The 27335-nt window shown below is 43.5% G+C and overlaps 2 protein-coding genes across 8 annotated transcripts in view; one reads left to right on the top strand and one right to left on the bottom strand.

Annotated features, from left to right (window-relative positions):
- Positions 1 to 333: 333 nt before the first annotated feature.
- On the bottom strand, positions 334 to 27017 carry LOC104910184 (uncharacterized). Its single transcript, XM_085219912.1, has 7 exons — positions 26981 to 27017; positions 23349 to 23716; positions 20495 to 23215; positions 4850 to 5159; positions 3925 to 4232; positions 2979 to 3054; positions 334 to 1785 (listed from the first exon to the last, which is right to left on the bottom strand). The coding sequence occupies exons 1-3, from the start codon at positions 27015 to 27017 to the stop codon at positions 21812 to 21814; spliced, it is 1809 nt and encodes a 602-aa protein (XP_085076038.1). The 3' UTR covers positions 334 to 1785; positions 2979 to 3054; positions 3925 to 4232; positions 4850 to 5159; positions 20495 to 21811.
- EPB41L4B (erythrocyte membrane protein band 4.1 like 4B) overlaps positions 22799 to 27335 on the top strand; it is a 168171-nt gene continuing 163634 nt past the window's right edge. For 4 of the 7 annotated variants that reach the window (XM_085220536.1, XM_085220535.1, XM_085220539.1 and 1 more), the window contains exon 1: positions 22799 to 23098. In XM_085220536.1, coding sequence (XP_085076662.1) covers positions 22799 to 23098 — 300 coding nt within the window. Of the gene's footprint in view, positions 23099 to 23418; positions 23796 to 27335 lie in introns of those variants that run through there. The other 3 variants (XM_085220534.1, XM_085220533.1, XM_085220537.1) reach the window with 2 other exon arrangements.

The raw sequence follows: 27335 nt of genomic DNA, 5'->3' as shown, positions 1-27335 counted from the left end.
AATTACAGAAATCAGCTGATAAACCTGAACCTAGATTCTTCTGCGTGTACAAGACCCTCGATACCGATTTATTATGTTAAGGAGATAAATTTAAATCACTGGCATACTTTTTGCTTTCAGCTGGGCAAGCCTGCATTATATTTAGAACCAAGAGGGCTAGTCCCCCGGACACTACTTTTTCTTAAGGATGTGCTTTTTTTGATGAAGATGAGTTGGTAAGACATGAGGATTACATTTAAATTCAGCTGTATTTATAGTTTAAACATGTGGGAAATTAGATGAGGGGAGGGAGAGCAGAGAGCTTATGCTAATCCAAACAAATGTGAGAGCTCATAACATTTTCAAATACTGTATTTGAAATGACATTACATTCTGTTTGCAACCTGATGCATTTGTGAAATAGGCTGCCAAAATATGATCACTTATTTCTATTGAACCACTCCTGGGTTTCTAATGACAGCACAGGACACAGCAACAGGAATGCCTAAATCATGTGTTGCATATGCAAAGTACAACAGAATTTATTGAACAACTAATCATCAAAGCCTGACTTTTAGCTCTCTCAGGTGGACAAATGAAGACAAAAAGGCAGGAACAAGCCTGTGGCCTCACAGCAAGCCTGCCATAACCAGAATGGAAATGCAGGAATCTGGCATAACTTCCAGAGGTCTGATAGCCCTGCTGGGGATGTGCTCAGCCTTTACCTGGAAATAGAGTACCAGAATATTCCCAGTTGGAAAGGGATATTCAACCTCACCCTCCCCATCACATGCTGTTCCATGCCATTCCCTCGGTCCCTGTGGCTGTCACAGAGAGCAGAACTCAGCGCTGCAGCCACCATCAGGCCTCCCCTTAGCTTCTCTGCTCAGGACTGAGCCAACTAGGGGAGCATACATCTCCCCCTCTAGACTTTGGAGTTGTTTTGCTTTGCAATCATCCTCTCTATCAATGCATGTTAAATTGTTTGTCTGTATCCACTCATCTCCATCCCCCACTACTTCTATAAAACAGGCCCGCTGGCCTATGTTTGCAGTGCTGGAAAAGGTGTAATAACAATATTTCCAATATTCAACATTTTTGTTCAAACCATCTTGAGAAAACATTTTTTAATGAAACACATTTACTACTCCTCATTTCTGTGTGATCTGTCTGATTTCCTAACTCTTCAAAATGACAAAAAACATTTGTCTGCTCAGAGATGCTGGCCCTAAGCCCATCACACCCACGGGCTGTGGTTGTATGATAAGAAATGTTTGCCTAATTCTCCATACTCTGGAATTATAACCTTAGTATAATGAAGAGAAAAAGCCCGTTACATAAGCAATTCCACCAGAACATGGAATTAAAGGACCAATCCTATCTAGGCAACTCAGGGGAGCAGCATACATGTATTTACTTTCAGAGATTACCTCTTGGAGAGTGCAAAGATACTAGAGTGAGAGTTGCTGTTCTAAAATCAAAATACAGATAGCTGTAGTCACAGTGAGACTGCTCCTGAGTGTACCAGAAATGCTTCTGCCTCTGCTTTCTGCATTTTGCTCTCATGAAATAGTGGCAGGTAACCAGTGCAGCAGGGGTTAAAATAAAATAAATAGACTATAGAATCCAACTTTGCAAGCTATCAGACTGTTCTGATGTTAGTTGACCTCAGCTCTTGATGTAGATGTTAGTTGACCTCAGATCTTGATTTCAGTGCTTTGCTAGGCTGCTGGTCTAGGTAGAAGGCGGCATGCAATGCAGTCAGTGCTTTCAGCAAGACTCTTTGCCTGTGCCAGTTTTCTTCTCCTGTGGATATGATGAAACACAGATGGTATTTCTTGGTGAGTTGTGGGTATTTCTGCAAATCACTTAAATGACCTTGCAGCAATTCCAGCAGATAACATTATACATTCTCCCCCTTCCTTTATAAATCACATCTTTATGTCTTTTAGGCTTAGGGATACAATTGTCCCATTACATGGCTCACTACAACAAAATGTTTCTTTTCTGTTTCTGTGGTGATGTAACACTGTGCAAATACTCCTTTGTACTTCCTGATACCAAAAGCTACTCATAAACAATAGATGAACTGTTTATGTTTATGTAGCTTTCCCTTTCCCCAAAATTGACACACCAGTTACATTTTGAATACTCCAGCATCTGTCGAGTCTGTACTCCACAGTCTTCACATCCTGCTTCTAGGCATACTCTGTTATGTTCCTTCCCTGACAATGCTAAGCAGCACAGAGGCTGGTCTCTTACCTCATGTCCAGTTTTCCTAGGGAGCTGTGGGTGCTCCTCTGCCTGTCTCATCAGCAGCCCCCCATTCAAGGGCAATGTCCAGTCCCTGACCAGGTATGTGCTGCAGTGGCAAGGCACATGCCCTACTGTACTGGTTTCTCCCATCATAAATGTTTTCTTTTGGATACTTTGCAAGCTTCACTGTTGGCACACTGACTTTCCCATCACCCTCCAGCTGCAGCATAAGTCATGCAGAGAATGTGGGCACTGTCCTATTCTGGGCTTGGATCTTCTTAAATATGAGTGAGCATAGTGGCCAGCCACTGAGTATTCTAAAATGGAGCAACTGACCAGAGACTTGTACGTGAAACAAGTCCCAGAGAAGTCTGACGCTGCTCATATGGACTGCTCTTAGCCTACCCACACACAATATTTTCTATCCCGTGGTGAGTTACAAGCATAAGCAAAACATGTTAGGCAGATTCAGCCAACCTGCAGAGCAATAGGATGTACGCTGTACAAGAGAGTTAGATTTCACTGCAGGACATCAAGGACACCAAGCTACTGGACCACCAAGATGGTGGAAGGAAGAGGAACCCCATGCAGCATATCATGGTGTGCCATCTCAGGATGGAGGTAGGCCCTTGAGGAGGAAAGGCAAGCTAATGAGGCAAGCAGATCCAGTTTAGCCATTCTTGTGTGTGCCACCAAGCATTCAAGCAGTGCAAGTGTAGGCGCTTGTGCTCTTCAGCGCTCACCTCCCACAGCAGCCGGTCTGAAAGCTCCTTTCCCTGGCACTTCTCTTTACTTGTGAATGGCTTCTTCCACAAATATCTACCAAGAATATGCATAGAATAAATTGCAGGTTACAGGCAAGAAATGATAGCAATTTTTTTCCTCTGTTTCTTTCATCTCTTAAACTAGCTGAAATGAATTAGCTATGCTGCTGCCTTAAATCACTGATCACCTTCAGCAAGGTTCCCACTTTTTCACACTAAGTTTGCAGGTCAAAGTCCTATTTGTCATTTCAGACGTAGTTTGAAAAGTAGCCAAGGTTTGGGACATGATGGTTTATTTTTTATATTTGGAAAAAAAAAAACCAAAAAAACATCACTTTTGAAATATAGGTGAATTAAAGCAATTTCTTCTCTCTTTCTGGCAACATGCAATTACTTACATAGTTTTGACTTTCGTACCACATAAATATTGGCGGGAAAAGTATGATGCTTTAAGTTTTCATTAGTAATAGAAGAAAAGTATTCAAAAGGAGCGTTCGCAACCAAAAGTCACTTTGCTATGATAATTACGTAATTGCTACCAAATTGCAACCAACCATAGAACATATTTTGAAGACTGGTATCAGCTAGCAAAAACTCCTTACTCAATGAACCTTTTCAAATCAATGGATATGCCTTGATAAGAATTAAAACAACTTTGAAAGGGGTGCTTTTAAAACTAAACCAACCAACCAACCAAACAAAAGCCATTGGGCTGTTCCTGGGGAAGCTTCCTCTCCATTGTAAAAAATAACAACAGCAAACCGCAACTTTTTTGCAGATTCTTCTTGATTCACTTTTGTAATGACCACGAGTGCTTAGTCCACCCCTTGAAAGTCCAGTCAAAATTTGTTAGCAGATGCTCCGTTTCTACCATAAGAACTATAGCAGCTCTGGAGCAGGGAACAGAAAAGCAATTGATTCTCACCCACTGCTGTAAATTCATTGTTTCTCTCTTGTCAGTCACTGTCAGGGGTAGTGTAGGAGAATGACTGAGAAGCAGATGGCTACATCTAATAAATTTTGCAGGCTCATTTTGAAACCAGCAAGGCAGTCAGCAGAAACTCTTCTGCCTGTGCTCCTGTCACTGGCAGCACTGAAATACTGCTCTGTGTGCTGCTGGTTGGTAAGCTGGTCAGGTAGGCAGTGTCAGCCTCCGCCGAAATGCCCAAAATACCAGAGCAAGTTTCTTCCTCTTTAGTACGTGTCCCTTGGGGGTGGGAGCAGAGGAGAAACCTGGTGAACAAGAAGAAATAAATAGAATGATGCATAGCTCCTTCTTGAGGCCACTTTGATGCTCTCTAGCACAACTGCATGCAGGATTGCCGAGGACTCCTTAGTATTCATCAGCAGCAAGAACCAATTGTTGGATTGTGCTGCTGGTGGTTTTACTCCCTTAGCAGGACTCACTCTCCTTCTTGCTTTCTGACAGCTCAGGAAGCTATTCTCTGTGCAAGGTTGGGTAGGCCTCACCTATATGTTGCATATGTCTTCAGCAATTTTTCAAAACAATGGTACTTCATTGTATGTATATATGCAGGTACACATGCTGTTATGGGTACATTATTATTAGGCAGGCACATTTTGCAGCCATGCCAAATACTTGTTCTCTGAAGAGAGTGCAGGGAGTCAATTTCTGTTGTCAGTAGAATCCAGGAAAGAAAAGAAAATCTGTCTTCAAGGATTCCTGTAAGTGAAATATTTAATATTTTCTGGAGGTAAAAGTTAGTTTTCTCACATTGCTTCCATTTTACTAAGAAAGTAGTTGTGTATGCGTATTCTGAGTATATAAAATTGATGGAGAATAATTATGTAGTTATTAGAAGTAGGAAAAATGGTTACATTTTACTTACTTTTAGCCTGAGAACAACTTTGGAAATAGTCCTTTAAAAGAAAATATAGTTCACCTAGTTTTGATAGAAGATCCTTGCATGTACCATGTGCCAGAGCATGTCAGAAAAGTCTCCTCTTTCAGACAATCTTCAGACAGAGGACTCAAATGCTGTTGAATTTTTTTGTTTGTCTGTTTTCAATATAATTTACAATTGAGCAGGTGAAAGAGTATTATGCTGAGAGTTCTGTGCTGCAGGCTAGTGCCCATGGAGAGGAGCAGGGCATTCACCAGCATAGTGAGGCAGCTGCCTAGCAGACCTTCACAGTAATCTATGGAAAGAAGGAAAAAGCAAAAGATCAGCTAAAAATTTTTCCTAACAAAAGCACATCAAGACAGGTTGTTTTCCAGATATGTAAAAACTTTGGATGATTTTAAATCAATAACTTCCCAACTAAACCTGAACATTTGTTCGTTTGCTTCTCTGCATACTAGGATAAAAGCAAAGCATTTGGTTGAACATTCTTGAAAAGCTATTTTTGGCATGTACAACTAACCATAGCTTGCAAATTTTACATTTCAAAATGCAACATTTCATATCTTGTTTGAACATTTTCAAATCACTTCCAGGTTGTAGAATGCAAAAATAAATAAATAAATAAATAAATAAATAAATAAATAAATAAATAAATAGAATAAAGCCTCTACTATGAAATCAGTCTTTGAAGACACACCTGATAAGAGCACTCTACTCAAAGATGGAAAGCCCAGTGCACAGAGACACACAAACTTTTAATACAACTGTGGATCTCCCACTTGTTCAAAGAAGCCGAGCCTTAGTGCTAGACATAATGGCTATAAACATAATTAGTGCAAAAGATGCATTGTTGCAGGAGATTAGGTCTTCTAGGAACATATCTTCAGTGCTGATCTCTGCTTTTCCAGGCTGCTTCTAGCTGGGAAAGCATTCAGTATCTACGAAACATGTCCTTCACATTCTCATTTACCTATGAGTATTCCTGTTAAACACCACAGGCAGCTGGTACTTTCCACTTTTTTAACTGGCACAAAATAGGTGATTATTTCTGAAAAGATCACTTTGTTTTTGGAGCTACAAGTATATTAGTATTGGAGGTGTTATTTTGTGATATTGAACAGCTGATAGCTGTCTCTCCACACACGCTTACCTCAGACCGAGGAAAATAATCTATAACTTCAAAGACCAAGTGTCTAAAACATTCTACTGCGTTCCAGTATTATGAATTTACAGGTGTGAGCACCTCCTTCCACAACTCCCCTTTTCTCACCAATAGCATTTCACCATTGATGTGAAAATAATGTAGGATACAAATAGTATTTTCCAGGAAATAGCGGTAGGTTTGCTGTGTTTGTTGTGTTTGCTTACTAAAATAAATTACTTTCCTTTCTTTTTGTGAGAGACAAGTAATATGTGCTAGTATATAATTCGGTTTTCTTCAGTATCTGTCTTGCAGATTGAGAGTGTACGTAACCATTGGTTATAGAATAAACCTTTGGAGACTGCAGCATTTCTAGCACTACACAAAGTAGAAGGTATAGGGTTTTGCCACTTCTTTTATGTGTTTCTCCTACACCAGGTATTTTGCCTACGAAAATAGAGTATGGCAAGAAAACACACTTGCAATCCTTCTTCCAGTTTCGATAGTTTCTGTCCACTATTACAATTTAAGACCAGGTAGATTATGCAATTACTCTTACAAGATACAGATAGGCAATCCTTACCGTAAGAAAACTGTGCTGATCCTACTTGTGCATGTGGGTAGTTCTACCCATGCAGGTGATGCCATTGAAACCTGGGAAGCTCCATGTCTGATGCAGTTCTTAGCAGCTGGAAATGTGGTTTTTGGACTTGGGCCCTTTAAGATTATTTGAACCATGCTGTGGTTCATTTGCTCATGGTGGGTAACATATTACTCTGAACAGACTCCCACTGGCTTCAGGGAGTCTGTTCACAGTGCAAGGACCCATTCAGCAGTCAAAATCCGGCCTCGGGCACTGTGCGTGTTATTGCAGCAGAAATTCATTTTGAGCTGTGCTTGGGGAAAGGCTGCACGCCTCTCCAGGTAACAGCTGTCAGCGTGCCTGGTGCTGCTTCCCAGATCATCTCCATGCAGCAGCTCTTCTATATGAGCTATGCAAGCTGCCAGAAGCACATGCAGCACGTTTCCCACAAGCTGCTGTGCAAACCTCTCCCATCACTAAAGGCTCCTGGGTCCTGCTGGCTGTGCTGCCCTGTCCCATTTGTGAGCCTTGATGAGATTGCTCCTGAGCTTCGTGTGCATTTAGGGCACTGGAGTGAGATGTCAGGGACAGAAGCTGAGGGCTTTGGCACAAATAAGATCCTCCAAACTAAATTTAGGGGAAACTCCACAAAAACACTATTGATTTTTTTTTTCTTCTCTGTACTTAATTCAATATCTCTTTGCTCTAGAAGGATAGCAAATTGATAGGATTGTGTGTCCCCTTTACCACGATGTCATTGCAAGACAGCAACTGCCTGCTTTTAAAAGGATGTGGACTGCCCTCAACTATTTTGTCTGCAAGAGGTATGTGTGCAGAATTTTCAGTGAAATGTTAAGTGCAGAGTGACAAGAGTGTTCATATGGCTTGCTCACTGTGAAACCCAGAACATGTAACACCCACATCATACTGTTGGTCTGATTAGGTTTCCCTGCTTCACTTCTCCCCTTCAGCAAGGCAGAGCTGGCTGCGATGAGCATCCTCTCCTGCTGCTAGGAGGAGCAGGTGAAAGATGAGTGAGGGAGCGACAATGGGGGCAGCAGGGATTCATGAGGGAGAAGAAAGCAGAGTGAGTCTTGAATGACTCACAGTGGGGCTTCAATGATTGCCCTTAAATGTGGCCACTGGTTACTGCTCTCACATTTGCAGTGTTTGAGGTGTAGGAGGACATAGTCCTCAAGATAAATGAACAAACATCAGCTTTAGGGCAGTACACCTTCATATTTCATTCCATGGAAAGTATCCTTCTATTAATACTCCTAGAAAAGACCAATTGCAGAAGTCTGTCCTCACTTCCACATCTCTCATCTGTTGCACCCAACTCCTCACACACTCATGCTAGTCCACTGTTTTCTGCTGCTTTCTCTTGCTCACCATGTGAGTTCCATGGCAGGTGTTTGAGATCAAGCCTAAGCTCTACCTTGTGATGTGCAGGTACAATGATGCTTGTATGTAGGACAAAGCAGGCAAAGCAAAATATTTCACAGCTGTCCCACATACACCTATGGACACAACCAGCTTGGTGCTTAGGAATACACTTAACACAGAATCATGGCACAACTTCTTACAGCAAGGGCTAAATGAGACCTGCATTCCTCTTTCATGAGCCTGAGACCACAGTGTATGAAGATCATGGCTTTAATGTAGATACAACCACGAAGAGGAGATTCATACCTTGGCCATTGGTCCCACTGTTACTTTAGAGTTTGCAAATTGCAAAAAATGGTGTCATTAAAATTCCTTGTGAAGATTGGAACCTGTGCTACAGTTTTCCACCCCCCCCTTTCTTTTTTTTTTTCTTTCCCTCAAGTCAGGAAAGTAAATATAGAAAGAACTCTACAAGGAATGTTGAGAATTATGTTTCTATAAAAGAATTTCCAGAAAGTAACAAATGACTAATATTACTGATGCAACATGAATATAATAGGTGAATCTCAGCAGTATATCACAATCATGATACCTATGCCTTAGGGTATTAAGACGTGATGTAAACTTGAGCACTTTAGAGACCTCTGATCTCTATTCTGTTACAGAGATCTGAAAGCAGTATCTCATTAAAATGAGGGGGGGGAAATGAAACAACACTCAAGTCTTTAAAAAGCTGCTGCTTTCTGGAAAAAAGGAAAAAAAAAAGATATACTCTTATCAAATTTCAGATGTAATCATGAGCCTGCAGCATGAGATCTTGACTGTGCTACTGTGATAAAATCTATAGGAAAACTGTCTGGACTCTAAATTTTTTAGCAGAGGTTCAAGCAAAGGAAAATATTAATTGGAATGGTCACAACCAGACAAAATGACACATTTCTTTTTAGGACAATTATCCAACTGCTTCCAACAGAACATAGGGGGAGGAAATCACTGTGAAGAAAAACAGGTATTGGAGCAGTTTGCCCTGGGCTGTTGTACTGTCTCCATCCTTGCAGGTTTCTAAGACCTAGCTGGATAAAACCTGAGTGCCCTGGTCAGTTAGACCTCAGAGCCAACACTGTTCACAGCAGTAAGTGAGACTGTCAACCTCCTGAGGTGCCTTCCAACCCAAATGTTCAATGTCCACTTTTGGAATTGCATCTGAGCAATGGCTGATAGTTCTGCTTTGTGGTGATACATATATTATATATACATATACATTACACATAGAAAGGGAGTTACCTTTTGTATGGGAAAAATGAAATCTGAACGTTTACATGAAAATGGAAGGTGCAGGAGTGTCAGTTGCACCCTTCTGAACCTTCTGGCTAGGGTGGTGGCTCCAAGGGTGGGACACCCAATTCCAGGTCCCTGCTGTATGACTCAGAGTAGAAGTTTGCACCCTACACTGCTCCAGATGGGTTTCAAATGGCAAGCTGTCTGGATCCAGGTTTGAATCAGCTTGCTAATTACCCCTGATATGCATGTGGTCACTATTACAGTTGTGGCTTCATGAGGAATTGTGTCTTTGACCACCTCCCAAGCCTTGAATCCAGCAGCAGTCACAGGTGGTTCAGGGAAAACTGCAGCTTGGCCCAGCACCAGAGGCTGCTGAGTCTGTTTTGGTCCCTTTCTACTTACAGGACAGCTTTGAGATTCTGTAAGAGCCAGAGCAAGGTCACACTGCAGCTTTACTCCTTCTTATTTACAAAGCTGGCATGGCACAGCTGGGGTAGATAAGAAGCATGGGTATAAGAGGAGATGTTAGTGGCCAAATTGGCTCCTTAGCCATCTCAAAGCCAGCACAGAGGGCTGCAGAGAACCCCTAGGCAGGCCAGGGTTTCTGGTGCTGCTCTCATGCCCCCATCATGCCATCATGATGGCCAAAAACTCCCGACTGTTAATCCTGCCTCTGAATCAGTCTCCAGCAACCTCAAGCAAAGCATTTCACCTCTCTGTTGCAACTTCTCCATCTGTAAAATTGGGATAATGACGTTTTACTAACTTGTAGGAGTGCTGTGAACTTTAATTAAGGCAGGGTTTGTAAAACGTTTTAATGAGGGAAAACTCTAAGAGCGAGTAAATTATTTGATTAAGCTGGCTATTGTGGTGCTTCCAGACCTGCCCAAATAACTCAGGATCCCTGTGTACAAACTGCAGATTGTTATCCTGCAAGCCTTCAAAGATAAGCATTTCAGGGCTTGAGACTTGGGCAGATGGGATTTGGTTTGGGAGCTCCCATTCCCAAGCACGGAAGTGTGCAGCACCTCCACTTGCTGTCAACCTATTTTCCTTTATTTTGCAGATAATGAACAACGATTTACCAAGAGACGTCTTTTAAAAAGTTTTAATTCTAGATGGCGGAATAGCCTGCAATACCAAGGATGAATGCAGGGCATCCTTTCTCATGCCTTTTTTTTTCTGAGTGTAGTTGAAACTGCACACAGAAGGTGCATACATATCTCTGTCACATCCTGCCAGCCCATCTTGGTGGGATGATCAGCTGGATGGGACCAGTACTTCAGCTCTTACAGCCAAAGGTAAATCAGGACTGACTACACTGTATCTTTGGTCCTTCAAATCACAAAAGGCAGACAGACATAGGGATGCTGTAGGGAAGATATATCTCCCTGCAAGGACCCTTCCCAATACCTCTTCTTTTCAGGACGGACAGAGGTGTAGATGCCTCATTGCAGTCTTATCTGAGGACCATGGCTCTTCTCCGCTCCCTCTTGGCACCCCAAGATTATCAGGAAGGAGCAGCTTCTCCAGGTAAGCCAGCTAGAACAGCAGTTAGGCCTGCAACTCCATATTTTAATCTGAGGAAGATTTAATCAGTCCAGCTGTTAATGCCAGCCTGTTGCTCTCTGATCAAGGATTATTTAAGCTATTATTGAAATATTGTGCTTAGATTTCTATTATGTATTCACAGGAACAGTCCTCTTGAGCTGAGCAAATAACGTGGAGCTGCTTGTTTTAGACAGAATTCCACATATTCACTTTGTGTTAGTTTCACACTGCTGGTCAGGAACAATAATATTTGTCCAGTGCTAGAAATAATTACTGGGAGTCATATTTTGGTGACATTTCAAGCAGGCTTCTATGATGGAAATTGGCTTACAGCATTTCCAATTTCTTTAGGAAACCAACATCCTGTTGGCTTCCAGGTATCATCAAGATTAAGCAACATCTTCTTTTAAATTTCAAGAAAGACTATTCAGAGCAGCTGATACGGAGTCAGAACTATGGCCACAGACCAAGAGTAGTGAATTTAAATGTTTGCTTCTACTGCTTGATTCAGATACCTTATGTGGTATACATGGACATGTGGGTAAAGAAAAAATAAGCTTCTGAAATGAGCTACTATTCAGGCTCAGCAAATCAATCAATGTTACTGATAATTATGATTTTAGAGCAAAGTTTCAGTGAAGTACTTTTTTCTGAAGAACTGAGAAACACCCTACTCTCTTTTTTCATTTATATGTTCTTAATGAGGGTTTCAGAAAGGTACTTTCAAGATACATGAAGGATGAGAGAACTCCAATTTCTGCCCCACTTAACAGAATATTTTTAATTGTTGGGTTTGTCATGCATTTGAAAACCACTGTGTGGTAAATCCAATAATCCAAATTATTATTTCTTAATCCAATTAGGCATTTAATTAAGCTGTACAAAGTCCAGCAGTGCTGTGAGATTTTATACTTGTTTTTGGGCTTGTTTTATTTTAGAATTTTTGTTTGCCATCAGAGGACAGAGCTCTAACACAGAAAAACAAAGGTGCCTACCGTGCTGCCATACTGAGCAGTGGCTCTCAAACGTTCCTATCTCATTTCCCTCAACAGCCAAACCAGATAGAATTGTAGATCCTATCATGAGCAATGGCATTTTGTCCATTCCTTCACCAGCATCATGCTCACTGCTGTGTATTTAATCTGGTTTCCCTGTGACCTTCAGCTAACCTTCAAATTTGTCCAGAATGCTCCCATGGGTTTTGGGTCGAAACTGGTGCAAAAATTTGGTTATATAAAGTAGCAAAGCCCAGGAAAAAGATTGAGAGTAAGGGATGCTCGTGAAGTCTGTGAATTCCACCAAAATAATCATGTAACCATAGAATATCCCCAATTGGAAGGGACCCACGAGGATCTTTGAGTCCAGCTCCTGACTCCACACAGCAGCACCCAATATTCAAACCCTATACCTGAGAGTGTTGTCCAAATGCTCCTTGAACTCCACCAGCTTGGGGTCATGACCACTGTCCCGGGGAGCCTGTTCTATGCCCACTACCCTCTGGTGAAGAACTTTTTCCTGACACCCAGACCTGCTCATCCTGACACAGTTCTATGCCATTCCCATGGGCTATGTCACTGTCACCAGAGAGAAGAGATCAGCACAGCCACTCTGCCCCCTGTGAGGAGCTGCAGCAGCCATGAAGCCTCTGCTCTGGGCTGAGCAAACCAAGGGACTTCAGCTGCTCCTTACACATTTTGCCCTCCAGACCATCTTTGTAATCCTCCTTTGGATTCTCTCTGATAGTGTTACAACCTTCTTACATTGTGCTCAAACCTGCACACAGTGCTCGAGGTGAGGCCGCACAGCACTAAGCAGAGAAGGACAACCCCTTCTCTCACTCAGCTGGCAGTGCTGGGTCTGGCACACCACAAGATACAGTGTGCCAGGGTGCACTGCTGACTGAGATTCAGCCTGATTGATGAATCAGAATCCCTCAACATAAGCAAACTGAAGTATGCATGAGCTATAGTTGCTTTGCTCTTGATAGAAGACCCCAGCTATTCAAACATATACTTTACTCTCCAATACGTCTTGCTACATCTCCTCTAGTTCTTGTGAGAGAGAAGGAAGGATGCTATGACAGCTCCCTTGTGCCCACACCTGGAAACTTTTCCACCCTTCCTTCTTGTGCTGGAGGTGAGTGACCCACACAGTGCCTCTTCCTCCTGTGCAAAGCCAGACGCAGGCAGAGGATCAGCCTGCCCAAGCAGAGCTCTGATGAGTTCATACATCCTGATGTGTCACTTTCTGCATTAGCACAAGCTTCGAGCCAGCAAACAACTTCACTAACAGCTCTGAAAGTGCAACCTTTCCTTTTACCTGCACACAAAAAATGCTCTTTCTGAAGCAACTGAAATTGCCTGCTCACTCTGCTAGGCAAGCAATATGACTGCAACTGTGATTTCTCCTCTTGAAGATGGGACATTAGACCTTGCCCATTTCTGGGCGGAAGGTGGACATGAGAGAGAATAGAAAAGCAATCCTGTATTTCTCTAACTTTATTCTTTATTCTTCGGAGCTTTACTCTTTTGTCAGGTTCAATTACTTTATTTCTTTCATTTTTACTGATCTCCAAATGTCTCCCCCAAATCTCCGCCATTCAGGAAGACAAGAATAGGTAGGCCCTTTCATGCTGTGACGCTGCTTATCAGACAACCCTGCTGCCTGATGAGTGGAGGTCCAAGTTTCACAATGGCCATGGAGTCCTCATCAGATGCTGACTGTGATTTGTGAAATTATACATTAGCTGATATGTGAGACATATAATTGCACTACTAATTATACCTACCTAGAGGAGGTGGTAAAAAGATTCAAGCCAAAAAGCCAAATACAGACCATTGTCCTTATTAGCATGAGCATTAACTTTGCCCTGCACCAGCCTTTACAATGTACTTTACCTGAGACTAGACTCCAAGCCTACTCACAGACACCAGCAACCTAGCTACTCATCTGTAAGGACATAGCTTCACTGTGGATAACTCAGTGCTTGTGTCCCACAGATGGCAAACAGCAACTGTACTCTGCAGCAAGGCTACTTGTTATCCTGACCGCAACTGCCTCCCTGCTCACCCTTTCCCCCGTCCAGCAGCAGAACCAGCCCAGAAGCTGTGCATTTCAGAGTGGGAGTTGTCTGTGGGTAGCCCTCAGCTCTCCCAGTTGGCTGGGCAGAGCTCCAGTATAGGATGTCTGCCAAGCTTTTTGCCTGAGGACAGGCCTAGAGTGTTTTCAGTTACGTGTAAGCAAGATTTTTTGGGGTCTGACTTTACCAGAGGAGGCCATATCACTCTAGCTTCCCTTTCTTAGTTTTGCATAAACAATTCTGTAGGCTGCAAATATGTGCCTCCAGGCACTTTAGGAACTGCATAACACCTCAGCTGAACGTTTTATCTTGGAAAGCAGGGAGTTTACTTCACTGCAAAATGGAGATGGTCCTTGTTATGTAGCTAAATAAGAAAGTTTTCAAGAGAGAGTTACATGTCAATTTCTAGATTGTACCTGGCTATGTTCCCATCTAAGTTTTCTGAAGCCTCTAAGGTAAGATTTTCCTATTTAACATGCTTGAAAAATTCAGAATTTCCACGTGAATGAAGAACTTAAATTTTTATGAGTGGGCCAGAGAAAGAGCAAAGTGCATGTTTAGTTCCAGGGTTCAGGGCAAGGGCGGTGTGTGAGAAAGGCCATATCATGACATTCAAAGCACACAGGATCTGGCACTACAAAACACCATGCACAGTCTCAATTTTTTTCTGTCAACCTTGGAAATTAAAATATAATTTTTTTTTTCTCACTATGCCATGCAGGTCTTTCACAGAAAGTATATGATTGGAAAAGAGGACTTGGCACATTCATCCAAAACACAAATTTACAATAAGATGGTCTTCCAAAGAGCTTGGGCATGGGCAAGCAAACACTCATCTCTTTCCCACCTCCAATTTTGTTTTTTGTTTTTTTTTTTTTTAATTCCAAGATTCAATTCTTCCCCCCACAGCAAAGGAGTTCTTGGTGACATCCTGTCTGGGAGCCCAGTAGTTCCTAACATTAGCTTGCATCATTATGCAAATACACCCCTGTTGTTCCCACACTCTGGGCAGGTAGCAATCTCAGCTTCCCAGCACGTCCCACAGCTGGTTCCAGCCACTGCCACCAGTTAAAACTGGATTGCCATAATCACATTCGTCCTGACTTTAGTTTTAGCTTCTTTTTCTGTAGCTTCTGTGGCTAGGTGTTCTTGTGGATCTCATGCTCAGTGTTCTTGAGTCTCTCTACTCCATCTTTCAAATGCAATGTAACATTAATAGTTGAAAATACTCAACATCAGCTGTAATCATTTAAGACAGGTGATGAATGCAATGTTGTCATCATAATGCCTTTATCTCAATGTCTACATGGAAACCTAATTCAGTAACTTTCTGTTTACCTTTTCTGGATAACTATAAACCAGCTCAGCAGTTTCAAAAGACTGAAACAACCACAAAATGCTGGTTTTTTGGATATATTTTTTTTCCTCATTTATAATTTCACTTCTGAGCAAAGCCTAAGAAAGCTTTAGAATTCCTGACAAAAGCAAGCAGTCCATTTTGTCTTTGGTCAAGAAACACTAGTGGCACACTGAAATCCCTTGTTCACTCAGGTCAGACAAACTATGCTGGCCCCAGTTCTTTATGAAACAGGATCCCAGCCTGAACACACTGAAGGTTGGACTGCACAGGGTTCTAGGCTGTTGCTCCTAATTGGTGGCTTGATGGTACTGGGCTTAGATTTGCACACTGAGTGCCCAGAGAGTAGCATGGTCCCATGTACTTGTGGGGGACAGGTCTAACAGAGTTGAGACACCCCTTTTCTCTCTACCTTTCCTAAAAGACGCCCTCACTTCCTCAGATGGCAAAAGGGAGCAGGCAGTGACCCTTCTCCAGCTCCTTTTCCAATGAGGGAGCCTATCACCAAACCTCTGCATTGCTCCATACAGAGCAACCCTCATGGAAAAAGGTGTACAGCCCAGAGGATTTTCCAATTTCATTTTGTTCATCTGTTGTGGCAAGAATACTTAAATGCCTAAACAGAGAATACTTACGGTTGCCTGCCTGTTAACATAATTTTTTACGCCTGTCTCCAAAGATGTAAACATGGGAATCAAACATCTGCTGTGCTTTCGGCAGGAGAAGGGATTACAAGAAGGTACAACATTTTTTATTTTTTTCTGTCTTAATTTTTTTTACCTTAATTGCTAAGAGGTTTAGCACAATAATGCAATATAAAAGAACTTACATTTAAATAGGCTTACAATTATTTTCACTATATATTAATAACTTGGATGACACGTTTTACTCTTTCAGAGTTGCCAGGGTAAAAAATCCTGTCTAGCCCAGCAAGCTTCACCCTGCATGGCTTCACACCAGGGAACAAGAAAGGAATTCTTCTCTTTGAGACTCCAAAGGCTTCACCTAAAGCCACTTAATGACCTTGCCTAGTCTGCCATTGGTCCCACCCACCAGGGTTTAAGACAGATGTTTTCTGCACTGCAGCTGTGAGGAGAGTTCATACGTTCAAGTTTGCAAAGGAGTGAGGCCGCTGTGTCTGAAGTACATCTGTTCCCAGTCAAATGTTCAGCTGTGGCTGAGGGCATGCAAAGCACTTCAGAGACAGTGCCTATTAGGGCTAATGGTCTAATAAGAAACAAAGGCATGTAAGTGGATTTGTTCATTTTAGGCAGAATTCTCCTTAGTAGTCACATTTGTTTTTAAAGTGACTTAATTTTAAGACATTTCTTGCGTGCTCTAATTTGGACTGTATTTAAGGGAAATTAAGTAAACTAGTTGCTTCTGTCTCCTCAGCAATGTTTTACAATATTGTCAAAGCTATCATGCTTTCTTACAAAAATACCGCTAAAACATTTTAGTACAATTAAGTGCTGGGATTCGTATAAATGATACATATGAGATTAATCATCTTTTTTTTTTTTAACTTGTCTAGATGAAGACATGGTATCCAGCACTTCGCTCTTAGATCATTTTGCAACCATGCCCTCTGAGCAGAACCAGTCTTTAATCAAATGCCTTTCATTGTTTTTTTAGAGAAAATATGTCTTTCTGTATCACTGGCTTTTGAAAGATGAGAAAAATAAATGAATTTCTCTGTGCGCTTGGGAGTCATTGCCTTTGTCTAATATTCACAGAATACAAATTTCCTCCCAGTGATGTAAAGAAGGATTTTGTGATCCTCCTTCTCTGTGCTCCAGCCAGTCTATATTGCTCTAATTTTGAGTTTTGGCAAGGGCTTCTGCAAACCTGACAGAAGTTTTGCCCTGTGACTCCAGCCACAAAAGAATATGAGAGCATTCTGACGCCTTCATAGCAACAAGCCATGGGACAATGCACGCAGCAGTGTGAGGCAGTAAGAATAGGAAGATGTTGGGCACGTAGCAATGTATTTTTGCATATATACAAATAAACTTGTGATGGGGGAGGAGAAGAGTTTAGGAAAGATTTCCTTCAGCTAGAGCTGTACTTTTAACTAAATCTCTCTATATATCATGGTAGAAAAAGAGCATGTCACAAAGCCAAATTGATCAAGTAGCTGTTAAGCCATTTAACATATCGAAAATATTTTTCCCCTCCAAGTCATAGAATCATAGAATCATAGAATGGCGTGGCTTAGAAGGGACCTCAAGGATCATCAAATTCCAGCTTCCTCACCACAGCCAGGGTTGCCAACTGCTAGATCAAGTACTAGATCAGATTACCCAGGGCCCCATCCAAGCTGCCTTAAACACTTCCAGGGACAGGGCATCCACAACCTCTCTGGGCATATACTAAAAAGAAATATGGCTCTCCAATCCTCCTATGGATTGTTTCACTGTAAAGAAACTTGGCTTTGTGTCTGTATGGGGCTACTGAATCATGGCCTGAACCTTTGATTGATCACCTGAGGTGAGCAATGAGTCAGCCATGGGAGCACAGGTGAAGGCAATTCACCTGTGCTGCAGGAAGGGGTGGAGCCTGGCTCCACCTCTCCTAGACCCATTTAAGAGCTGACTGCCAGTGGGGAAGGATCTCTCTGGAGATCTGCTCCATCAGGAATTCATCTCTCAAGCCCAGGATAGGGTGAGTGACTTTCTCTTATTTCTCCAATATAAATTATATTAGCCAAGCTCCTGGATATATATCTATACCATCTGTATATCCATTGATTACACACTGTCTGACAATCACTCTTGGAAGCAAAAGTGGACAGACACAAAGGAGAGGGCTATGTGTTTCCCCATCAATATGTCATAGAACAGAAATCAGAAGCCATGGGGTGATTAATTGATTTGGTCTTTCTTAGATTTTTCTTTGAACAATGTGCAAGTTCTTACTCTTGTATTGCAGATTCTTATTCAGTGGGAAGGAGATGGTGTTATTTATTTTGTTTGGTCCTCAGATTATCGTTGTTAGACAGATATAGAATACATTTTAATATTTTTTTTTATATTCTAAAATGTGTTGTTTGCTGCCTTGGAAAATGCACTTCTTGAAAAACAAGAGTGACAGAACATTTCTATTTTGTCAAGAAATATTTTACAAATTTAACTGTTTGGTTCTACATCTCAGCAAAGCCTGTGGTAAGTAATACAAATTTGCAAACTGTAAATGGATTTTACTTTTTAATTTAAATGACTGACTCTGATAGTCCAGTCCTTCAGCCTCAACTTTTTGTTCCTGTTTTCTTGGTATTGGTACACATGGGATAAAGAAAATGATATGGTAGCCATGTGCATCTTTTCTTCCTTACAAATACTTGCCTCAGTTTTTCCTTTTTTTTTTTTTGACTGATTTGCCTCTGCTTGGTTCTTCCTCTTGCGAGGTTCTTCCTCTTGCCCTGTCCTCTTTCTGCTCCTTCATCTCTGCCTCTCTGAAACAGTTCATGAGATGAAGAGTCTGAATCTCCACGAGGAGATTATATCCTTTCTGCTACCAGCTAAATGGAGCCAAGGAGAAAAAAACTTCAGTTCTGACTTAAATGCCTTCTAATTATCTAAACCTAATGGGATGTATACTTATTAAAATTTTCCCCTTTGTTTCATTTCTAGGATGATGTTCAGTGCATGTTGAAGGTTTCCAGCAACTGATTCATTACCCCATCATACCTAAACTGAGTAGTATTCAGTATTGCTGTGTCAGTCCAGGGACCCTCATTGTAAAATTTAGGTCTTAGCAATTCCTGCAGAGCACCAGAAGCTACAGATATCTGTCTTCCTCTGGTGACATAAAGACACATAAGCATGGTTAGAAAATATTTCAAGGATGCATTAGTGTTTCAGCATGTGATATTTTTGTATAGGTAATATTCTAAGTGGCATCTTCATGGCTCCCCTACAATTAAAATAATCAGAGGAAAGATGCCTCCTCTTTTTTTGTTCAGCAGCACATTTGATCGCTCAGCCATTTAACACAGCATTGAAAACATTTTTTTTCATGCTTTAAACCTAGATTTGAATATATCTATTTTCTATGAACTGAGTTCAGTACAAACACCATAAAATTCTCACTAAAGGAAAGAAGCACCTGGTGTATAATGAACTTACTTAGTAGGTGGATGGGAAGCACTGCAGAAAGTTGACTCAGCAAGAAATCTTTCTGTAGATTTTCAAGGAAAGGTTTTTTGCTCTTGCATCTTTACAAACATCTCTGGATATACTACAACAGCCCTGTATGTAGACACGCTTATCCTGGAATTGGTTGCTTTTTTTATTCACTGAGGCAGATATTTTTCCCCAGAACATGGAAATGACATGAACTATAGCAATACCTGCTAAAATTCATGCTTACTCTAATGCCTTATATTGTATGCATACTGTAACATCTTTTTTTTTTTCAAATGGAGAAATATTAGATTTATTTCCACATGTGACTCTCTTGTATTGCTTGGTGTTGATGTATTATCAAGGAATGCCCTGATTACCTATGACTGTGTTGCACATTCTGCAGGAATACATCTACTAGCCCCGATAACATGGACATGTGATTTGCATAATAACTTTTTGCCTATCTAAATTCACACTTCTATTACAATTGTGCGTGAGATTCCTTGTGTTTTTTCTCTGCTGTTAAACAGATGCTGCATTTCAGACTTGGTAAAATAGTTCTCTCTTTATATATTTTTTTTCCTTTACAGAACTGCTTTGGGATCTCTTTAACAGAAAGACAGCATATAAATGCAAATCATCCTTGGCCACATAGCTCAGAATTACTTTTGCATTTTATTCTTGATCTGCTTCTGTATATAGAGCATTCCTGACAGACGGTGAAATTAGGTTTACTCATATGGGCTGACCTGCTTTGGGGAAAACAAACACATGATAGCCTTGTGTACATGAATGTCATTATCTAATGAATGATCCTGCTGAAAAGTATTTCCTTCAATTAATTACTGATGAGACAATTTCATTTCATTTATAGCTTTAGAAAACAAACAAAACATCCAAAAGCCTACATATATGTATGTCACACCTTCTCAAATTTCTTTTTTCCCTAGTGTTATTAACATAGATATGTACATTTGCACAATAATTGCTCTTCATTTGAATCCTTTTAAGCAAGTCTCCTTTAGTAATGACTATCAGAAAACATATTCTGGCAGAATATGCAAAATTCTGCAAAAGATAAGTCTCAGTAAAGATATAACATTTACTCAAGAACAGAAACTCTACCTGCATGCAAATTAAATTTAGAGCACTCCTTTGCAGATAGTTAAAGTCTTATCAGGCCAGGAGCAATCCATGAATGTGACTAGGGATGGAAAGTAGAGTAAGAGGTCTCTGATTTGCAGACAGTGTACATGTCCCCAATGCAGGAAAATTCCCTCCATGGGATTGTCAATGGTTTATTCACCATCCACAAGAATTGGCTGTCTCTGTTATGAAACTCTGGAAAAGCAGACAGAAAAAAATATGAATAAAAATGAAACTCCAGTTAAAAGAGCTAGAGCCAAGTGCTTACTGCATCACATATTTCATTCACTTTCATTGAGTCATGGCTAGCAAGTGTCATCTATGGTTTCAGATCCCACATATTCCTGGCACTGCCTACGCGCCAGCAAGGGGTTTAGATGAATACTCTCCCATTTGCAGGCTGATCAGCACAGGGGCAAAGCATGGATAGTGCTGGTTTACCTGACAGGTATGCTGCTGTGCAGATTGGTACAGATGGCTCACCAAAGTTCAGGAAAATGGTAGATGTGAGGGACATGGGTAGTGAGCATGGTGGTGATGGGTCAATGGCTGGAATAGATGATCTTAGCTGTATTTTTCCAACCTTAACTATTCTATGATTCTGTGATTTCTATGGGAGACTGGAGAACTCACTGGGAGGCAGATGTTGCACTGAAGAGCTATTTTGGTGAAGATTTAAAAGCAGTGCATGTAACTATGGCATAGCAAAGGACCACAGAAGGAGCTGTAATTTATTCATGTGCCCCCGATGGGAAAGAAAGCAAGCAGTAGTTGTGCTGAGGAAGCACCACAGGACAGATGTACCAGCAAACCAGATTACTTCAGGGCTTGCCAAGCTGAAAATGAAGAGATAATGTAGAGAGGTAAAGTGCAAAGCAGCATGTAAATATTCATTTTATCACCTCTCATCTTGTGATAAATGTGTCGTGGCTGCCTCCATACCCACAGTTGCTCAGGGCTTTTGTTTCATAGATAAAGATAACTCTCCTAGTAGCATGATACAAAACAGCGGTGGATTGTTTGACTCCAGGCTGGATATAAGGAAACAGTTATTTACAATAAGGGTAGTGAAGCACTGGCACAGGTTGCCCAGAGAGGTGGTGGATGCCCATCCCTGCAGACATGCAAGATCAGGCTGGATGGGGCTCTGAGCACCCTGATCTGCTGGAGGTGTTTATTGCAGGGGGTTTGCACTAGACGGCCTTTGAGGGTTCCTTCCATATCAAATGATTTTATGATTCCATGAAAAAGATCTCCAAAACTTCAAAAGCAGCCAATAACTTTTATCTACACTCTCTAGATCGCGTAGCTGGCCATGGGTGACACTATTCCAGCAGACACAACGTGCTGCCACTGTGTCACGCATGGCGCCTCGGCAGATGCGCTCTTCCCAGAGCCAATGTATGTAAATACTGATCTTATTGACTCTGATACCAATGGATGCGACGTGACGCTGGAATAAAGCCACACCTGCGCCTCGCAGAAACCAGGGGGAACAAAACACCAGCAAGCTCTGGAGGCAACGCTTTCTCCGCGGGATCTCGTCCAGCTGGTTGTCTCCTTAACAACGCTGACCTCAAAAGGAACGCGGGAGCTTCTCCCCACCCCACCTGAGGATGTTTGCACACAAACCCCGGACGGCGGTGGCCGGGCTGCCTCGCTCCAGCCTGCAGGCACGAGGGCTGCCCTCCCGGCGCCGCATTCTCTAAGCAGGTGACGGTGCGGGGGGCGCACCGGCAGCTCCTTGGGACCGCCCCGCAGCCCCTCAGGTGAAGCCAGGAGCGCTCCCGCCCCGAGTCGCTCCCTTTCCTCCCCTCCCAGCGAGGGGCAGCGACCGCGCAGGCGCCGCCTCGACGGTCGGAGCGAGCGTCCCGGCGGCCGCAGCAGCCGCCGGCAGAGCGGTGCGACGCGACGCGACGCTTCGTCCCGCCGTGCTACGCTTCGGAGCCGCGGCCGGCGGCGTGAGGAATCGAGGCTGAGGGTCGAGGGCGAGCGGCCCCGGCCGCGAGGCCACCGCCACAGGTGGTGCCCTCCCATTGCCCGCCTCAGCAGCTCCCCCTGCCCGCGGTCCGCGGCAGAAGGGGCGGTGGCGCGTCCCGCCCCCCGTGCCGCTGGCGGGCGGTGCTGCGGGGGGCGGAGCGGGCGGCGGGGGCGGGCCGGCCGGCGCCCGGCGCGGGCTGGCTCCCGGCGGGCGGCGCTGCTGCGTTGCTCCGGGAGGCGCCCGGGGCCGGGCGCGGAGCTGCGGGCTCGGGGGTGTGAGCGGCCGGGCTGGGCGCCCCCAGGATGCTGCGGTTCCTGCGCAGGACCTTTGGCCGGCGGTCGATGCAGCGCTACGGGCGAGGAGCGGGGCGCGGGGCCGGGCGAGGCGGGCTCGGCTGTGAGGGCGACGAGCGGGACGGTGGGCTGCGAGGAGCCGCCGCCGCCGCCGTCGTCTCCGGGGGTTTCCCCTCCTCGCCGCACCCTGGCGGGGTCGTGCACGGCGCCGGAGCCCCCGTCCACATCCCCGCCGCCGGCGGCAGCAAGCCGGTGCTGCAGTGCCGCGTGCTTCTCCTGGACGGGACCGAAGTCAGCGTGGAGCTGCCGGTGAGTAACGCGGTTCGCGCCGACCCCTCCGCATCTCCCCTCCGCCCGCTGGCGTCGCTTCCTTGCTCCCCTCTCGCCGCCCGCATACACCTGCTGCCAGGTGCGGCGCGCCTCCCGCTATGGCCGCGGCCCCTTTTTCCCCGGAGCGAGCGCGGAGAGCGGCACCTGCGCCTCCGCCACCCCCCGCAGCCCCAGCCGGAACCGCTCGGGGGGAGCTCGGTGCCAAGGAGAGCCGCGCGGCTGCCCTCACGTCCCCGACTGCGGCCGCGCATCGGCGGTCTCGCCGCTTCCAACCTGTGGAGCCGGTGTGGGGGTGCCGTTGGGCCGTCGGTGCGGGGCCGCCTCCGAACTTTCCGTTCTCCCGCCTCTGCCGCGTTCCGGAGCGCGGTGGGTCGCGGCCGTGTGCCGCTTCTGGGGGCTTTTCGGCGTCGCCGGAGCCCGGTGGGTGCCCTCCTGGCTTACCGCGGCGGGGCTGCGCGGTGAACGCCGTTCGGTTGCGGAGTTTGGGTTCTGCCAGGTGGCCGTTCTCGCGGCCGCTGAATGCCTGGCGTCCGTCCCTTTTTGCTGCCCCTTCCCCTCCCCGGTGGAACCGAGCTTTCCTGCGAGGCAGTGCTACAGCTTATCGTATTGGGAAAACATTTAAACTTGTTTCGAAACTGAAGAATCGGCAGCCGTTAAGCCTGACCTACAAAAGCAGGTGGGAGAACTTGGTCGCGGGGTAACAACCTGATCAATCTCACGCTACTTTTAGAATCAGAATGTCCCGAGTTGGAAGGGACCGGTAAGGATTGAGTCCAACTCTTTTTAGTCTCCACTGGTATTGAAAGACGTTTGTTGTTTGTTTCAGAATACTTGAATTTTGTCGGGTGCTGTTCATGCTAATAATCACTTGTGTATGCTGGCATGATTCAACTAAAAATGGAAATTGGGATCCAACTGGTTTCTGGTTAAAAGAAACCGAAGTGATGGAGTCCTGCACCAATAGGGGAGTGTGGAATGGGGCCACCTAGAGATGCTGCCTCACTCTCAGCCGGCTCCTTCCCTCACAGAGCCGATCGCACACCTCTAGGCACTGGCAATGCTAATGCCTTTCCTTTCTTCACATCTCTCCTTCACAACTTGCTGCAGTCCTACTAGCATCTCAGCATGAGGCTAGTCTAAAAAGAACTTGTCTGTTATCTGCATGCTGAGGATATGCTTATAGCCATCTATGTAGATAAGCTCAGTAAATATTTCATGTATTATATTCCCTCCAACTTATCAGAGTCCAGCTATTGCTATAGAACCTGTTTAAGATAGTCTGTAGGTTTGAAACAGCAGTTAATGGTAAACCTTCAATAGTCCTTGAGTATTGGGAGCATGTGGAAGTGTACCAGCTTGGTCCATTAAAGAAGCTGTGGAGCGTACCTGCTTGTGTTGTGATGTCCAAGTCGAGCCTGGGCTGTCAGTGATGACACAAGATGCATGCTTGGCGGTTGTAGTTCCTTTATCCAGTGAGAGGATAAGAAGTCAGAGTATTCTTGGTGACATTTCTAGGCTGCTGGAGGATGTTGGGTTGTGAAATAGCTATCAGTGCCTTGGGGATTAGAAAGGGTGCTGTTGAATTGCATCTCTGCTCCTCATGCTGCTTTCCTTTCTTTCACAGAAAGTAACACCCACACGGAGAGTCAGAAAAACTGAAAGAGGCGTTGCACCATTTATAGAATTTGATTAGGAATGTTTCTCTGAGCTTTGGAACGCCAGTTTTTATGGGATTAGGGCCTGAGACAGAATGCACTTTGATACTCAGGAGCTGTTGTACTGTACTTGTTAAGCTGAATGAGCTGGGCACTATCTTGATAAAATTAGAAATGAAGAAATCAGTGTATGGTTGTTTCTCAACATTTCAGCTTAGTTGGTTGTTTTTTTGTTGTTTTTTTTTTTTTGCTAGGGAATGAGTGTGGTCCCTGCTCTAGCAGTGAGACGGCTTACACTAGAAGCCTAGTATGTCAGTAATTGCTAAGGACTTTGTGCTGCTGATCACGCTCACAAGCACTTATTTCAGGAGATACTGGCATCTGGAAAATGTGTTCTTTCTACTGCCTGTGAACATTAAAACCCAGCTGTCTTTCCAGGGGTAAAAGGAACACGTTGGCATTAGGGCACAATAATTTCATAACTAACGCTTCTTAGACTGTTACCTGAAACTTAATTGGAATTGATTTCAAGGCTTGTTAGATATTAATTAAAAAGACTGCAGGGTCTATGTGTTTGTGTGGAGGAATGACGGGCTGCTTGAAACCTTCAGCTGCATGTGCAGAAAAAAAAAGTTCAGTTGTTTTGCTTGGTTGGTTTGTTTAATATACATTAAAACTAAAACCCTGACTCTTTTGTCTTGGTTAAGTGCATCAGGCTCTTCCTTGGTGTTTTCTCTTATGTGGAGGCTGGTGGTATTGCTGGAAAAACAAATGGCACATCAGTAGGTTGATACCATCTTTGAGGCTATCAGCATTTATGCAATACGTTAGAAATGGTAGAGTTGGTAAGTTTTTTTCATGCTCCCACCTGAGTCCTTCCTTAGCTCGTTCTTCTGGAGGCTGCATGGAAGTATTGTGACCAGAGTCACCTTTCTTGTTTATCTGCATTTCCCCTCCCACTTCCTCATGGGATATTTGCACTTTATTTTTTCTTACTGCATATGCACAGGGCCTTTTCTGCCCTCAAAGTTACCCATTTGCCTTTCACTTGTAGGTGCTCTCTGGCTTTCCTGAACTTGTTTTCTCTCCGTACAATGTCAACATACAATTATTCTGAGCTGTAGAGAACCTTGGATAATGATTTCTGTACTCAGCTTCTTGCACAGAATTTCAGGGATTGCTCAACAATGGGTGGCTTTTTGGTTGCTCTTAAGGCAAGACTTAGAGTACTTTGAAAGTATTCGTTCTGAACAGAATAATACACTGGATGGATTTTCAAACCCACAAGCTCCTGAGGGCCTTGTGCTGAATCTGAGGTGCTCTTGAGATTGCCTCTGGGAGTGGCTGTATGGGAGTGGCAGTTTGCCCATTGTGGTGCTTTGGGGTGACCTCCCATGGCGGGGGGAGTATAAAGAAGGTATCATCACTTCCAGCTGACCCAATGCCACACCTGTGCATGTCTGAAATCTGGTTATATGGATTGATGCAAAAAAAAAAAAAACCCAAACAAACAAAAGAAGGAATATACTTAGAAGTAAACATGCAGTGAAAAACGCAATAGGAAGCTGTTATGTGTTTGGATCTTGCATCTCAGCTGTGGGTAGATGGAAGGCCGCTTGCTCACTGCTGTCAACACAATCGTTGTGTTGTGCTCTGTCTTCTGGAAGGCTCAGGAGTTTATAAGAAAGAAAATGATTATATGTGATGCTGTGTTCTTACATAAAGAATATAAGCAAGGAGCACTGACATTTACACAGCAATGATGATGCCTGCTAGTTAATACGTGAATGGGAAGGTTTGCAGATAGCTTTAAGATGAGGCCAAAAAAATTCCCAAATTTTTGTTGACGTGGATGTTGGCATTTCTAAAAATCGAGTATCTGATTTTTAATTCAGTGCGTCTTATGAAAGCTTAAAGAAAGACTCAGAAAGATGACTTCTCCGTGAGATGGTGTGGAGTAGCAGGGATTGACTTTTTTTTTTAGTGCCACTGAAAACGGTGTTTTGTGATGAGGCTTGGGGACAAGGGGGGCTGTACAAAACAAACATTTTTTGTTTTTTGTTTTTTTATTTGTTTAACCTAAATGGGATGAGAGAGAGGGAACAAATAGTAAGCATACTCTGCTGTGGAAATCCCCATCTTGCAAAGCAGACATAGGAAACCATATGTTTTCAGTGCCACGGAGCCACAGCAGTTGTCATAATACTCATTGCTGTGGCAAATTTCTCTGCTGCCATGGACATCGCTACGAAGACCTATGTGATGTATTAGGTTGTAGGTGACACTTAATGATTAAGTTAATGAACGAGATATATATAACTCTTGATATCTATGGATTGCTTTCAGGCAGAGAGCTTTCATATTGTTTCTTTGCCTTCCTTTTGGTGTATCTGTTTTGATAATTGTTTCGGCTGCTATGGAAACACTTCAGGATAGTAAATGTTCTTCTGTAGCCTTTTTTAATCTGCCTAATCTTCTGTCTTTTGTATCCTCCTCTTGTTAGACTTGCATGAGCATAACAAAACCTATTTGCTGGCCTCTGTGCTTAAATAGAATGTAAA

Source organism: Meleagris gallopavo, chromosome 3, assembly GCF_905368555.1.
Source record: "Meleagris gallopavo chromosome 3, MGAL_WU_HG_1.1, whole genome shotgun sequence".
Classification (NCBI taxonomy): domain Eukaryota; kingdom Metazoa; phylum Chordata; class Aves; order Galliformes; family Phasianidae; genus Meleagris; species Meleagris gallopavo.
Note: the sequence above shows the minus strand (reverse complement) of the source record. Positions and strands in the feature narration are given on the sequence as shown.

Excerpts from the sequence above, each read along its gene's own strand:
- LOC104910184 (XM_085219912.1), bottom strand. The coding sequence starts at position 27,017 with ATGTCCATGGCAGCAGAGAAATTTGCCACAGCAATGA. Across the intron at positions 23,717-26,980 it reads GAAATTTGCCACAGCAATGA|CTGTAGCACTGCCTCGCAGG; the intron begins GTATTATGACAA and ends CAATACGATAAG. Across the intron at positions 23,216-23,348 it reads GCGCGGCCGCAGTCGGGGAC|CGGGAGGCGCGCCGCACCTG; the intron begins GTGAGGGCAGCC and ends CCGCGGCCATAG.